Source organism: Coenobita brevimanus, chromosome 101 (assembly GCF_032717465.1).
Source record: "Coenobita brevimanus isolate Jiangsu-jjx chromosome 101, ASM3271746v2, whole genome shotgun sequence".
Lineage (NCBI taxonomy): Eukaryota > Metazoa > Arthropoda > Malacostraca > Decapoda > Coenobitidae > Coenobita > Coenobita brevimanus.
Window position 1 is genome coordinate 57005049 of NC_137054.1, and position 16927 is coordinate 57021975.

Genomic DNA, 16927 nt, shown 5'->3' on the forward strand with positions numbered 1-16927 from the left:
TTTACACACATGAATGTTTTTCTCATGCACCACCTCTTTGTCTAAGTCGTTTCACACACAGCCGGAGAGAGAGGTCGTCCCAGGCATCGCTCCTAACCTTGAGTAGTTTCAGGAATTTTGTCTGTCCTGTCTCCTAGGGTCTTTCTTTAAATTTAAAATAATGAAAGTAGGTAGACTACCAAAAATGTAAAGATTTGTTGGCAATAGTATACATGAATGTTTGTGGCTTATTCGGTAACAGCTGTTTAGGTACTTTACCGGTACGTTAAAGATGGCCGAAAATGTAAACAATGAGGGAATGGAATTTCAAGGATTTGATGCTAATACTAATGTCATGGACCTGGTGAAAACATTAATTATGAGGATTAGTGAACTCGAAAAAAAAGTAGAGAATCTAGTGATAAAGGTTGTGTCAGGAAATACGGAAACCACCATACAGAGTCTAATCCAGTCCAATGAAACAGCCAATGAAGAGATTAAGAATTTGAAGAGGGAGAATGTTGAACTGAGGAGGAAACTTGAAGAGAGTACTAATAAAACGGAGAAGGTGAGTAATGTACTAGAAGAACACAAGGCAAAGTGGGCACACGTAGAAGAAGAACAGAAAGAAGTGGTCAGCTTAAGAGAGATCATCCAGGAAGAAAGGGAAATGAACAAGAAAGAAATGGAAGAAAATGTAGTGAAAATACTGAAGAAAAAAGAGAAAATAGTGAGAGAAACTGTAGAAAGGAACAGATGTGTGGTAGTATTTGGAAACAGGGAAGAGGAAGAAAAGGTTAGGTTCGCAAGACTCGAGAAAGACACGAACATAGTGAGAGGAATATTAGGCAAGATTGACCCCGAAGGAGACAAGTGGGTAAAAGAAATTGAGGAAGTAAGGAGGATAGGACCTTACAAGAAAGGGGAAACAAGACCAATGAGAGTCAAGTTTACATCAGAAAGTGTAATAAATGAGATACTTAAAGTGACCTGGAAATTAAGCAAAGAGGCGGGGATGGAAAATATTATAATAAGAAAAGATCTGAATGAAGAAGAAAGAGAAGTTTTAAAATCATTAAAGGAAGAAGTAAAGGAAAAAAATGATAAGAGGACAGAGGAAGAACGTAATACTTTTTTTTTGGAGAGTATTGGATATGAAAGTAAGGAAATGGTATTTAAGGAAATGGTATTTAAGGAAACTAGGGGGGATGGTTGTGAAAGATCAGAAGTTGAAGAAGTGATACGGACAGAGAGTAGGAGAGAAGAGGGTATTAATAATGTCAAAAATAATTTGAAGGTGATATATACTAATGTTGATGGTTTCATATCGACAAGGATCGAAATTAATTATTTCTTGAGAGAACATGAACCTGATGTCATGTGCCTTGTAGAGACCAAATTTAGAGAAGATATTGATGTTCATTTGGGAGATGGTAAATACAAACTGTGGAGAAAAGACAGGAAAGAAAAAAAGGGAGGAGGAGTGATGATAGCAGTGAAGAACAACATAAATGCAGATACTGTGGAAATGGGAGAAGGCAGGGCTGAAGTGATATATATGAAATTAGAAACTGGAGAGAATGTTAAGAGAGATATGGCGGTAGTGTATGTTCCCCCAAAGACGAGAGCATGGAAGGATGACGAATACCATGAGATGTTGTCAGATATGGCTAGCTACTTGCAAAAAATAATTGAGAAAAGCAATAATATAATTTTGGTGGGTGACTTTAATTGTAAAGAGGTGAACTGGGAGGAATGGTACTCGGGAGGCGGCGAGGATTCGTGGGGTACTATGCTATTAAATATAATAATGAATAATGTGATGACGCAGTGGGTCAAAGAAGAGACACGGTTTCGAGGTGAGGACACACCAGCAAGGTTAGATTTACTGTTCACCAAAGAACCTGATGTAATAGAATCATTGGAATATCTCTGTCCTTTGGGAAAAAGTGATCATGTGGTCATTGAGTTCCAGATGTTAATAGGAAACGTCGAGCCAAGAGACGAGCTTCATAGACAGGGAAGATACAACTTTGGCAAAGCAAATTTTACAGGATTGAGAAACTTTTTTGAAAATGCGGATTGGAGAAAATTCAGAGAAACAAGAGAGATACAGAGGAAGTGGGATATCTTTCTAGACCTCTATAATTTGGGAGTGGAAAAATTTGTACCAAGAGTAAGAGGGAAAGAAAACAGGAAAAAGGAGTGGTTTAACAGAAGGTGTATGATAGCCAAAAAAGAGAGAGATAAGGCGTGGAACAATTGGAGAAAGAGAGGTAACGACAGAACAAAGGAAGAATATAAAAGAACAAGAAACGAATACACAAGAATACATAGGGAAGAAGAAAAGAATTTTGAAAAAGGTATAATTGACAAATGCAACGATGAACCCAAACTGTTTTATAGATTTGTTAATGGCAAACTGAAACAAAAGGAAGGAATCACCAAGCTGAAAGTAGATGGAGAGGTCTTTAAGGATGCGGCAATGCAAGCAGAAATAATGAACAAACGTTTACAGTCAGTTTTCACTAAAGAAAAGGAGCTTGTGGAAGGGGAGGGAGTGATTAGAAATGTTCCGGTGATGAAAGATATAAAAGTGGAGGTGCAGGAAGTGTATAAATTACTGGAAACTCAAGATGTAAGGAAAGCCCCAGGACCTGATGGAATTTCTAATTGGGTACTGAAGGAATGCAGAGAACAACTGGCGGATAAAATTCACAGCTTAATTGTATGCTCACTGGAAGAGGGGAAAGTGCCAAAAGAATGGAAGAGGGCAAATGTGGTACCAATTTACAAGGGAGGAAACAGGGAAGAACCCCTGAATTATAGACCAGTGTCTCTAACCAGCATGGTCGCAAAATTGTGTGAGAGAATCCTGTGTGTGTGTGTGTGTGTGTGTGTGTGTGTGTGTGTGTGTGTGTGTGTGTGGTTGGGTATGTATGTATGTGTATGTATCTGTATGTGTGTGTGTGTGTGTGTGTGTGTGTGTGTGTGTGTGTGTGTGTGTACCAGTACGTGTGCTTGTTTGTGTGTGAATGTTTTTGTGTGAGATTGAGAGAGAGAGAGAGAGAGAGAGAGAGAGAGAGAGAGAGAGGCAGACAGACAGACAGACAGACAGACAGACACAGAGTCAGAAAGACAGAGAGAGAGAGAGAAAGAGCTGGCTCCCATGGGCCAAACAGGCGACTGCAGTTATATTCTCTTTTGATTTTCTTATATTTAGACAGATGGATAGATAGTGTGTGTGTGTGTGTGTGTGTGTGTGTGTGTGTGTGTGTGTGTGTGTGTGTGTGTGTGTGTGTGTGCACGGTCATATAAATTGGGTGAGGATTATCTTCGGGTTAGCTCAACTCCCACCGGGATCCACTCCACTGTGTGGCATGGACAAAGGTTTTGTTGATGGTGTGTGTGTGTGTGTGTGTGTGTGTGTGTGTGTGTAGGTGAGAGAGAGAGAGAGAGAGAGAGAGAGAGAGAGAGAGAGAGAGAGAGAGAGAGAGAACTGACTAGCATGTGCCAAACAGCCTACTGCAGTAATCCTCTCTTCTGATGTTTTGTTCAGATAGATGGATAGATAGTGTGTGTGTGTGTGTCTTTTTTTTTTTTTGGGGGGGGTGCTTTGTGTGTGTGTGTGTGTGTGTGTGTGTGTGTGTGTGTGTTTATTTATGTGTGTGTGTATGTCTGTGTATGTGTCTAATTGTATGTGCTTGTGTGTGTATGTGTCTAAGTGTATGTGCTTGTGTGTGTCAGAGAGAGAGAGAGAGAGAGAGAGAGAGAGAGAGCTGCCTATCATGGGCTAAACAGCCTACTTCAGTTATCCTATCTTCTTATGTTCAGACAGATAAATAGATAGTATGTGTGTGTGTGTGTGTGTGTGTGTGCACGTGCTCACTTGCGCGCGTGTCTGATATATTTATATATCACGATGCATTAGGACTTTTATAGCCATAAGAATAAAATACAGTACATAATGTGCATTGGAAAATTATGCCAAATAGAAAGAAAAAGTAGAATAACATTTATATTTCTTCAGAATGAATAACATAGTTGTGTATTACATTATTGTTGTCATATATCATACATAATGCCATTTACTTTTGATTTGAAAAGAAATGATTGCATACACTATATATATGCAGGCACACACACACACACACACACACACACACACACACAGCTATGCAAGTCTGTTTGCTGATGATGTAAAGATCTTGAGGAAGATAGAGGTTGAGGAGGATTGTAAAATACTGCAGGAGGATTTGGATAGGATACACAATTGGAGCCGGACGTGGGAAATGAAATTTAATGTAAAGAAATGTAAAATATTGGAAATGGGTAAAAGTACCAGGAGACCATCACTGAATTATTTTTTGGGTAATGAATTAATCACAAAAAGGAGAGAAGAGAAAGATTTGGGAGTGCTGGTCCAAGATAGTTTGTCACCAGAAAAGCACATTAACAAGATAGTTGGAGAGACTTATAAGCTCTTGACTAACATAAGAGTAGCATTTCATTATATGGATGAGGAAATGATGAAAAAATTGATAGTGGCCATGATCCGCCCCAGGTTAGAATATGCAGCGGTAGTGTGGTCCCCACACAAAAAGAAAGATATAAACAAGATTGAGAGAATACAAAGAACAGCAACCAAGATGGTCCCCAGTCTGACAGACCTGTCATACAGAGAGAGGCTGGAAAAACTGGATTTGCCTTCGTTAGAGGAAAGGAGAAAGAGGGGAGACATGATTGCGGTGTTCAGGACCATGGTGGGAGTAGATAAAATTGACAAAGAAGATCTGTTTGTATGGGATAAGAGAGCAACAAGAGGACATGGAATGAAATTGAAAAAGTCAAGCTGCTTGAAGGATATCAAGAAATATAGCTTTCCTTACAGAAGTATAGACTTATGGAATAGCCTGGACAAAGAGATCGTCCAGTCTAAAAACTTAAACAAGTTTAAAGTTAAATTCGACTTATTGAGAAACAGCGACAGAAACCCACGAGCATAGTACATTCCGTGTATATCACAATTAGGTATATTAGGTAAATACTTAAATATTTGGAACGACTTAGACAAAGAGGTGGTGCATGAGAAAAACATTTCATGTGTGTAAAGGTAGACTTGATAAATGTGGATATGGAGACAGGACAACACGAGCATTGCTCAATTCCTGTATACTACAAATAGGCAAATAGGTAAATACACACACAAACTATCCTTACATCAATATATCAATCTGTTCATCTTTTTTTCTCTCTAAAGTAAACAAACACACGTACACATACATAGATAACTATCTATCTATTTACCTTTCTTTCGATAGCACAAACACACATTCACTCGATCTATCAGTTTGTCTATCCATGAATCTATTTTTCTCCATCTATTCATCTTTGTTTCTAACACACACACAAACACACACACTCACACACCATCTGCCAAACCTTTGTCCATGCCATACCTTGGAGTGGATCCAAGGGGGAGTTGGGCTCACACAAAGATAATCCTCACCCAACTTGAATGATTTCGATCACACACACACACACACACACACACACACACACACACACACACACACAGAGTGAACAGCCAGTAAACTGTAGAAGCCTAAGCAAGTATAAACTACCGTCGTTTCTAGCCCCCGATAGTTGTGGTGATGATTGTTACGGGCAGATGAGGGGAGGATGGTGGTGGCGGGTCAATGAATGATTTACTCAAGCAGTGCGCGATGTTTATTTTATTTTTCTATCTTCTGACATGCAATTCGTCATCCTTCTCGTAACATCTATAAACATAAGTAGTTGAAGGCCTCTTGCCACGCCTCGGGACAAGGCCTTTGGTCCTTATGCTGTGTGTGGGAGGTGGGTTAGAGGTAGAGGTTCTCCAGTGACACCTCAGTACGTCCACCCTCCATCATGACCCACAGGTGACTGACCCAGACGGCCGTGAGAAGGGGTTGACAGGTGTCGCTATGACATACAATATGCCTCACCTTGGGAGACAGGACGGGACCAGATCTGGGTGTATCGCACACACAGCAAATGTCCAAGAGTGGCCATATATGGGTGTGTAGCAACTGACGGGTTAAATCGTATTAAATAATACTAATTATTTGCTCTCCGTGCTGGACGTGAATCGTGCTGGAATAACGCGTGTTGGACGTGAGGGTACTGTATATACAGTAATCACTCCAATATCCGACATAATAGAGCCATAGGCAGGTCCGGATAGTGGTCCTGTCCGGATACTGGGCCCCAGCTTATGGACTTGTACTTATGGACCCTAACTCAGAGAAACACCTATACAACTCCCTCTGGACATGCATAGCACCTATTTAAGACCCAAATCACACCAATAAGGCACATAAATGACTGAAATAAATGCAAAAGAAACATAAAATGAGGGTTTAGAAGTAGGTTCATACAATATTAAACATTCTGGTGACTGGCTCCTGGACTGGTACTTATGGACCCTAACCTAGCCTAACACAGAAAAACACCTTCCTACTGCACATGCATAGCTCCTAACACCCTATTCACACCAATAAAGGACATTAAAGAGTGAAATGAGGTAAGTATAGAATGGAAAAAAGTACAGCATGAAACATTCTGCCTACTTACAGCAAGTCCATGGCCACCTTGATGAATAACCGCCTCCTCTCGGACTCTGACAGTAAGAATGATTTCCTGAAGCACTTCCAGTACACTGTTCCTGAAGTCTTGCACTGAACTTAGTCAATCGCACTCAGAAGTCCGTTCTCTTCACAGTGCGCACTCTTGTCTAACTAATGCTCCATTGTAACTTACTAAGTGTTGCACTCTGCACTTTAACTTTTCCCATTCTTCTAATAATTTTCCAAAGCCAAAACAAACAAGTCTATTTACATTAAATTTTGTTCCAAATGAGTCTTTTCTCTCACAACTGTAAATCCTTAACACAACACACTGTTTTTTTCACTGCACAACACTGTAAATTCCCGTGTGGTCTAGTGGAGAAGTTCTTGCTGTTTATTCACTGTCAGAGTCCGAGAGTATCACTGGCAGGTGACCTAGGGGTGCGTCGCTGGGTCGTGGTGATGGTGTACCCACTGCAGACGACTCTGAAGACAGCCGCAAACTCATGTCGAGCGGTGACTCCACCGTGGCTGATGTGCTGGGTTGTGGCTCGGAGCATGAGGGCCTGTCTTGGGGAGGCAACGGAGTGGAGCCAGGGCTGGGCACAGTGGGGGTCACGGGCCTGAAAAAACTGTCAATCGTTGATTGACGCAATGATCGATGATTCTGACGATTGATGATGCGCTGCCTGAAAGCGCGCACTTCCTCCATGAGCCCCAAGGGCCCCATCTCCCTGTCACAGTCCGGGTGTTCCAGGTAGTCTAGGACGAACTCTAGATGTTCCCGGAGTGCCCTCAGCTTGGGGATCGCTGGAGTAGTGTCCTGCTGAGAGGAGTCTGCATCATCGTCGCCTTCAGCGTCGGAATCTTCAAGTTCGGTACTGACACCTGCAACTGAAGACGCAATCTCGATATCAGACAATGTCTGATACCCAGGATCGCCCTCGTCGTCATCCAGCCACTCACGAACATCGTCCACATCAACATCGTCGCCATGCATGCGTAGTCATGCATGGAAGTCATCCACGTCAAACCCTAGAAAATCATACTCCACATCCGTTCCGAGAAGCAGACGAGACCAACCATTTTCCAGAGTCTTCACAGGGACTTCCTTCCATGCACTAGCCCAGTTGTACAGCGCAGACTTGATGTTGTACCAGCAAAGGTTTTCCAAAGTTCGATTGCCTCGTGTGACCTGTCTCTCCCTGTGCTCGTCCTCGTCCTCGAGAACAACCATCACCTCGTCCAGGAACTTCCTTCGGTATAGGCGCTTTGTTGCCACGATCACTCCTTGGTCCATTGGTTGGATGAGAGCAGTTGTATTAGGTGGCAGAAACATGCACCTAATCTGGCCATTCTCAGCAACCAAGTCCTTGTCGCACGGGTGGGCAGGTGCATTGTCGAGGAGAAGGAAGGCCTTTACCTGGTCGCGCAGGATTCCCAGTGTCTTCATCTGGTAATTGATGACCTCCTTGACGAAGTGACGGTGGAACCAGTCTTTGATGATCACGGCTGTAAACCATGTTTTCAAAGAATGGTACCAGACGACAGGAAGGACATCCATCACCCCATGAAGACACCGAGGCTGCTTTGCGCGGCCAACAACAACGGGCCTAAGCCGGTGCATGCCGTTAGCATTGGCACAACACAAAGCAGATATCTGTTCCTTGGAGAGCTTGCGCCCAGGTACACGCTTCTCTGTCTCCTCGGTTAGAGTGTTTGTTAGCAGAGAGCGAAAGAATAGACCAGTTTCGTCTGCGTTGTAGACTTGATCGAGAGTGAGGCCCTCCCTGTCGATCAAGCCCTTCACCTTGCGCCGAAACTCATCAACTCCATCCTCGTTAGCGTCCAAAGCTTCGCCATGAGCTTTACGGTTGGCAAGGCCATGCCGTAACTTGAACGCAAAGAGCCAACCCTTGGATGCCTTGAAGTCTAGGGTCTCGTGAAGCCTGGTGAACTTCTCAGCAGCAGCCTTCAGCTCCGTTCCACGTACCATCACACCAGCAGCACTTTGCTGTCGATACCAAATCAACATGGAGCAGTCGATTTCTGAAAACTTGGGGGTAAACATCACCTTCCTCTCCACGTTGCGTTTGCTTCTCGACGAAAAGTCAGCCGTGTACTGCATAAGTTTGTCTCGGGGTCTCTTAATATCGAACAAAGTAGATCGGGCCAGATTAAACTCGCAGAGGATGCGGAAAGAAGACCACCCCACACCTACTTTCTCCAATATCTCACGTTTCTTCTCCAGAGTCAACACCACTCTCTTCCTTTTCTCAGGTGGCGGGGGGCCATCATCACACACACTAAGAGGAGGCCCGAGAGCAGCAGGAGTGCCTGCAGCAGGTAATGCACCACCACAAAAAGCGATCATGTGGGCAACCATAACAACGAGCGTGCACTCGCGGCGAGAGACAGGCGGAAAGTGGGGAGGATGCAGCGGCGCTCTATCGGACGTCGGAGGAATGACGCGCCACAACAATGCTCTCCCGCGCCATGCACGGGAAGTTCAAATTACGGGCGGGATTTTTTTTTTTTTTTTTGGGGGGGGGGGGCCCCCCGGACCATTTTGGGAATATTGGATCCCGGGACGATTATGTTCGGTTAGTGGGGATGTTCGGATATTGGGCGTCCGGATATTAGAGTGATTACTGTATATATATACAGTATTCATAAATATATATATATATAAATATATATATATATACATATATATATATATATATATATATATATATATATACATATATATATATAATCAAAGCCCATCGCACAACAGGGGGTATGCCTACGATAGCCGGGATAGGGTGGTAATTCCACCCCCAATCACCATTCCGGGGTATCGCATCTAGGGGTATCACAAATTGGGGTTTGCCTGTGTTATTACTGGATAGGCACTAAGGGGAAGGGGATGAATACAGTCACACATCAGTAACCCTCCATGGCCCTTTCATATAATCCCACAAAAATCATGTGTTATTTGTGAGATACGTGATTCCATGAACTGAATAAGCTATGCAACCACGTATTATATAGTCTGTCTATGTACAAGGTCCTCATTTACTTTATTACATATCACATGTCTGTATTTACCATGTATTACCCACAATGCCTACCGAGTACGTTAAGTCCCATTAATCATGCATCTGGCAACTTTGTCCCGCCTATCAGATCAGCATGGGACTTTCTCCCAGCCGCACGCCAGCCTGTTGTGTCCAGTTTGTCAGCCTGTAATATTCCGCTAATTATACTTCCACGTCTTACTCGGAGTTTCAAGAACCTTCCTCATCATTCTAACCCTCGTCCCAGTCCCACATGGTGCGGTGAGTTACTCCGTTCTCCAATGGAAGACTTTTGCAGTCAAGGCGGTTACAGTTCACCGGCTTCCTGCCCAGGGATTACCACAGTGGATCTTACAGTGCCCCAGTGTTTCAGTGCAGTGGATTTTACAGTGCTCTAGTGTCTCAGTGCAGTGTTAGTGCCGTATTGTGCGTTTTCCTAGTGTTTCTGGCGTGGCAGAGCAAACCAGAGGCCCCCTAGCAACCAGCCCAGCGGAGAGCGACTCAGACATCCCCCCCCATCCATGCCTCTGGGGTAACTGAGCACGGCCCTCCTCCCAGCCCGACTGGCCCGCCATCTTGCCACACACGCACACACACACACAAACGCACACACCACCGCGCTGCCACAACTCCCAGAAATTCCCACAAGTACTTGCACATGACTAGAGTATTGCCAGCTCCTCACCGTCTCTTCCCGACTGCAAGGACACCACACTCAACATGTCTGACCAACAGGATTTACTCGGGGAGAATGAGGAACAGTATGAAGAAAGCATTTCCCCACCTCTACCTCCTCCCCTCACCCCCCACCTGCCGGATACTCCTGCTCCGTGGGACGGAAGCCAAGACATACTTCATCTCATCCACTATTTACAAGTCTCCCACCAGCAAGAGGAACAAAGAAGACGACAAGAGGACGAATCAAGACGCATAGAAAAGCAAGCCCACCGTCGTCAGTTAGAACAGCAAAGACATGAGGATAATCGCAAATTTATGGATCTCTTCACATTGTTGGCAACGAGGACAAGCCCACCAGCCCCAGCACATCCTCAGTCCCCCCAGAGATCACCTGCTAACCCCTCACCTGTCCAAGCATCACCTCTTGGCGACCCCTCCATGCCTCTTCAACCATCTGAACCTCAGACATCGCCTACTCACCCTTCACCTGCCCGAGTATCAACTCTTGTCAACCCCTTTACACCCTCTCCACTGTCTGACACCAACACTACTCCTTCTCTTAAGAGCAAGCCCACAGTCCCCAGCCACTCACCTCTCCAAGCTGATGCCATGTATCAAGTTTACCGACAATGGCGCCGTCGATTTGAGGATTTTGCTGTTATGATGGACCTACACCGGATGCCACATCATAAACAGCTCATCCAGCTATGATCGTGCATATCTTTAGATGTCCAACGTCTCTTGGAGCACACCCTCGCCATTCCCCCAGATTCCCACCTCTCCGTGACAGAGGTATTAGATGCCTTGCAGGGACATTTCCGGGGCCTCCGCAACGAAGCTTTGCGCCGCCGGGAACTGCTCTCCTGCAAGCAAGCAGCCGGGGAATCATTTGCAGACTTTTATGCATGACTTAAGGACATAGCTTCTGAGGTAGACCTTTGCCCTGGCGACCCTGATACTTGTGCTGAGATCCAGCTCAAGATGATTTTGCTGACGGGTGTGCGAGACGAGGAACTACTGCAGAAACTCCTCGCCCTCGACGCCACCTCTTCACTTAATGATTTTGTAACCTGCTGTAGGTCGTATGAAGCTACAAGAGTGGCAGCTTCAGCAATACACGCCGCACCGGGCCAACTTTATGCTGTCTCCTCATATAAGAAGACCCAACGTCAAAGGAAGACTTCATCCTCCCAGCGACCTCCAACATCACAAGCCTCAGCTACTAACCCATGCTGATGTTGTCAGCGCCAGCACAGCCCCGGAAAGTGCCCTGCGGCTGACAGCACATGTTCCAACTGCGGGCTTAAAGGCCATTGGACCTGCGCACCTCGATGCCCCGCCAAGGATACCCAATGCAATGCTTGCAACAAGCAGGGACACTTTGCCAAGTGTTGCAGGTCCATGAAGAAGAGTCAAGGATCAAAACGGCTCCTCCCACCCCAACAGAACTTCCCCACCACCCTCTCCCAAGAACAACAGCAGATGTCGACATGTAGATGATGCCTCGAGCAACAGATCCCCTAAGCCAGTCAATGTTCATCTGTCCCACGGCAACACGTCCTCCAGCCTCCTTATGATCCCTGACACAGGCGCAGACATTACAGTAATTGGCCGCATTCGAGATCCCCAGGAGCAGCCTATCACCCCCACCCATGACAGATGTGCTCACAGCAGATGGTTCTTCGATGTCTGCAGCTTTGGGATGCTTTCAGGCGACATTACAACTCGGTCCCAAGTCTTGCCTCGCCACAGTCCAAGTCCACGAGAGCATCCAAACTCCTCTCTTGTCATATGGCCATTGTCAGGAGTTGGCCATAGTCCCACCCAAGTTCCCTAAGCCCATCCTCGCTGTGACACACATCAACAGGTGCGCAGAATTGCCTATCTCAGCCATGACCTCACCTGCTGCTGCAAGGGAGTATTTTCTTCGACAGTTCAGCGATGTCCTCGTCTCCAAAGCCGACCTCCAGACAATGCTGCTCAAAAAGATGACAGGCCCCCCAATGAGGATCCACCTCAAGCCAGGTGCGACGCCCTTCGCGATCCACACACCCAGGCCCATCCCCTTCGCCTTCCGGGATCAGGTAAAGGAGGAACTAGACTCCCTGGTGCAGCAGGAGATCATCACACCTGCGGGCGATGAGCCCTCTGAGTGGTGTCACCCGATGGTCCTGGTAGCTAAGCCCAAAGGCGTCCGCATCACAGTGGACCTCACCTGTCTCAACTCCCAGGTCTCCCGTCCCACCCATCCCTCGCCTACGCCCATTGCAGCATTCCGCAGAAACACTCCATCTGCAAGATTCTTCACCACAGCAGATGCACTGCATGGATACTGGCAGATGGAGCTTGCGGAGGAAGACCGCCACCTCACCACATTTATCACGCCCTACGGCCGCTTCCAACACTGCCGCGGACTGATGAGCTTCGCAGCAACTGGGGACGCATACTGTCTCCGTGGGGACATGGCCCTGCAGGGCGTCACCAACTGTGTGAAAGTTGTAGACGACATCCTGCCTTTCGACGGTGACCTCCCTGCCCACCTGAAACAGATCCACCAGATGCTCACCAGATGTCGTGCCCATGGCATAACTCTGAACAAAGAGAAATTTGTGGTTGCCGCCCCTCAAGTCAACTTCTGTGGTTACTCCATCTCAGCAGAAGGCATCTCAGCTGACAAGGAGAAGGTCAGAGCCATCAGAGACTTCCCTACTCCAACAAACCTCACTGACCTTCGTTCATTTATGGGCCTGGTGAACCAACTGGCAGATTTCACCCCCGACATAGCAACAACAGCCCAACCCCTACGCCCCCTTATGAGCCCCAAGCGCTCCTTCACATGGACACCGGACCACGATCAAGCATTCAGGAATGTCAAGAAAGCTCTACTCTCACCACCAGTCTTGGCACCCTTCGACCCGACCTTACCTGTGGTCCTCCAGACAGATGCCTCCCGTCTCTACGGCGTTGGATATGCCCTCCTTCAGGATCATGGCCAAGGCCAGCGGCGGCTAGTTCAGTGTGGCTCCAGATTTTTGACTGACTCCGAGACCCGCTACGCCACAATTGAGCTGGAAATGCTGGCAGTTGCCTGGGCCATGGCCAAGTGTCGACTTTACCTGTCTGGCCTACAGCACTTCACCCTCATGACGGACCATCGCCCTCTAGTGCCGATCCTGAACCACTACACGCTGGATGCCATCGAGAATCCTCGCCTCCAACGTCACAAGGAGAAGATTGCCCCCTACATTTTTACGGCCATGTGGCTTGCCGGGAAGCAACTGTGCATACCAGATGCCCTCTCCTAAGCCCCAGTTACCCACCCCACGCCTGATGACGAAGAGGACTGTACAACAACAGCTGCACACATCCGGTCCCTAGTCACACACACTGCCACTTCCCCAATGACCAGACAGTGGCGCCTCTCGTCGATGACGACAGGACCTTCCAGGAGCTCCGTACTGCCGACATTCAAGACCCAGCCTACAGTCGTCTCCTCACCTACATCTCCACAGGGTTCCCTACCAACCATTATGACATTCAAGCCTCCGTCCTCCCGCCGACATCAAAAGCACAGTGGAAGCCTGTGAGCCTTGCTAGCATCTCCAATCCAGCCAACAGCAGGAACCATACATGTGTGATGACCATCCGAAGCGGCCCTTTGAGTCTGTGTCTGTTGATTTTTTCCAGGTGGCCGGGAAATCCTTCCTGGTGATCGCTGACAGGCTCTCTGGGTGGCCTGTGGTTGTCCCCTGTGGCCAGGACACCACTTCCACCAGGGTCGTTCGGATGTTTTGCAGCTACTTTCGAGAAGTCGGAGTACCTCTCCACCTCAGGACCGATGGCGGACCCACATTCTCCAGCAACGACTTCAAACAATTTGCAGAACACTGGGGCGTCCATCACATCATCACCTCACCACACTACCCCCAGTCAAACGGCCATGCCGAGGCAGCTGTCAAGGCTGTCAAACACATCATGAAGACAGCACCGACAGGGAACCTTGACTGCGAGGAGTTTGACAGAGGCCTCCTAGAACTCCGCAACACTCCTACCCCTGCCGGACACTCTCCTGCACAAGTCTTATACGGCCGCCCCCTTCGAACCTGTGTACTAGCCCACCCCCAGTCCTTCTCCGACGAATGGCAGGCCAAAGCAGAAAGTACACCCACCCCCAGTCCTTCTCCGACGAATGGCAGGCCAAAGCAGAAGAGTGTGACCACTGTGATGCAGCCCGGACCGACCAAGCAACAAGTCGTTACGACATCCATGCCCGCCCCCTCCCCAGGTTGACTGTCGGCCAGCGAGTCCGGATCCAAGACCCGACATCACATTGCTGGGACAAAGTCGGGGTCGTTATGGGCTGTGGCAGGTCTCGACAGTATGAGGTATGCCTCCCCAGTGGTTGTGTGTGGTGGAGGAACAGACGCCATCTCCGCCCAGTGTCCCCTCCTACAGACGACCCCCCAGCGTCCCCTCCTAGTGACGACCCTCCGCCCCAGTCCCCTGTGCTCCCTTGCTCAGGCCAGGAAAGAAGGCCATCAATTGATCCCCCCACCATCCCTCGCCGTTCTCCTCGACTTGCTGAAACGAGTAGAGAGTCCGCTCGAGATTGCACTACGAGCGCATAGGGGGGAGGGAGGTGTGAGATACGTGATTCCATGAACTGAATAAGCTATGCAACCACGTATTATATAGTCTGTCTATGTACAAGGTCCTCATTTACTTTATTACATATCACATGTCTGTATTTACCATGTATTACCCACAATGCCTACCGAGTACGTTAAGTCCCATTAATCATGCATCTGGCAACTTTGTCCCGCCTATCAGATCAGCATGGGACTTCCTCCTGGCTGCACGCCAGCCTGTTGTGTCCAGTTTGTCAGCCTGTAATATTCCGCTAATTATACTTCCACGTCTTACTCGGAGTTTCAAGAACCTTCCTCATCGTTCTAACCGTCGTCCCAGTCCCACATTATTTTTTTCCCAATTCTGCTACTGTAAGTGTGTAATGAATGTGGCCACTTGACTTATAACTTATGAGATAACCACCTCAATACAGTACCGTACATGAAAAATCTCTATTCAAAATAACTCTCCCTGACATAAGTTCTTCAGATATGTGTGGTTGACTGTCAACAGCTGATATGCTCACCAACTCCTGAAATAGTGCACAAAGTTTTTTTTACCTAGCCCCTTAGACTAATGCCAATGGCAGTGACAGGAATGAAACTCACTAAAAATATTAGCCATGAAAATTTACTAAGTGATCACCATACAGTACAGTATATCAAAAACAAAACAGTTCCTAGCAATAAACTGTAACACTAATTAAACCGGATACTGCTATGCAATGCCCTAGAGTATAGCCATGAAATTAGCCTCTGCCAGACTGATTCTTTGTAAGGTAGTTTCCCTCCCCTAAGTCAATGTTTTTTAACCTATGTAAATGGTACCTCATATGAGACTTGCAGTGTGGCCCATACAGACCTGCATTGTGCCTCATGTGAGGTCTGCAGGTCAGCAAGGGTTAAGAACAGACATGCCTCATGTGAGGTCTGCAGGTCAGCAAGGGTTAAGAACAGACATGCCTCATGTGAGGTCTGCAAGTCAGCAAGGGTTAAGAACAGACATGCCTCATGTGAGGTCTGCAGGTCAGCAAGGGTTAAGAACAGACATGCCTCATGTGAGGTCTGCAGGTCAGCAAGGGTTAAGAACAGATGTAGTCTATCTATCTATTGCCAGACGCCATAATCCCGTAAGGGGTGGCCGTATGACTTTGAGTTCTTAGTTTTACAGAGAGGGGCACTAACCCTCCACCAACCCACTTACTGACATATAGGGAGCACATATGGTTTGGTTATATGATTACCACCCAGCATTGTAAATGGTTTCTTGGGTTACAGGAAACCATTTGGCTTGTCACTCAATGTAAAGCCACCTGTAAAGGCAGGAAAAGCAGTAAGAAATGACAGGAAAGATGAAAGAAATAGGAAGAAAGGAGGGGAGGCACAGAACAAGAATGATAAAGGCCAAGGAAGAAGTAGGCAGCACTACGTCAAGTGAGTGGATGATGGTCGCCACCACCTACCACAGATGTAGTCTTGAGATTTAATGTAATACCTTACCTGAAAAATCTGCCAATGCCCTGGACTGTAACCTTCATCTGTCTTCGAGTGGGGTCATCACTGGCCAGATAATAAACACCTCCTGCTCCAACTGCCACCACACCCACCCCACTAATTCCACGTCCAATGGTTGCCAGAATTCTCCTCTTCATTTTGGGTGTTCCTGAAGCTTCTGACGAGCATTTTTTAAGGGAAAAATGCACATTTCGCCACAGTGGATGCAACAGCATTCTTGTAGCAGACCGGTACATGACTGGAGTCTGAAAGTAATTCAGTACTGTACTGGGTAATAATGGATGAAGCAAAATAAAATCACATGACAGAATATGAGGCAATGGAAATGATGTGAACTGTGTGAAATAATTTAGACAAAGACCTTCCATCCGTATACTCTTCACAAATCTCTCACCCTACCAATCTCACTACCTATAGCCACACACAGTTTGTCAGATGTAGTTGCCGCATATAC

At 46.7% G+C, this 16927-nt stretch overlaps 1 protein-coding gene across 1 annotated transcript in view; it reads right to left on the minus strand.

Annotated features, from left to right (window-relative positions):
• LOC145415103 (putative aarF domain-containing protein kinase 5) overlaps window positions 1–16709 on the minus strand; it is a 443740-nt gene extending 427031 nt beyond the window's left edge. Inside the window, exon 1 of the mRNA XM_080284522.1 lies at window positions 16459–16709. Within this exon, the coding sequence (XP_080140648.1) occupies window positions 16459–16709 (251 nt within the window). The remainder of the gene's footprint in view (window positions 1–16458) is intronic.
• Window positions 16710–16927: the final 218 nt, after the last annotated feature.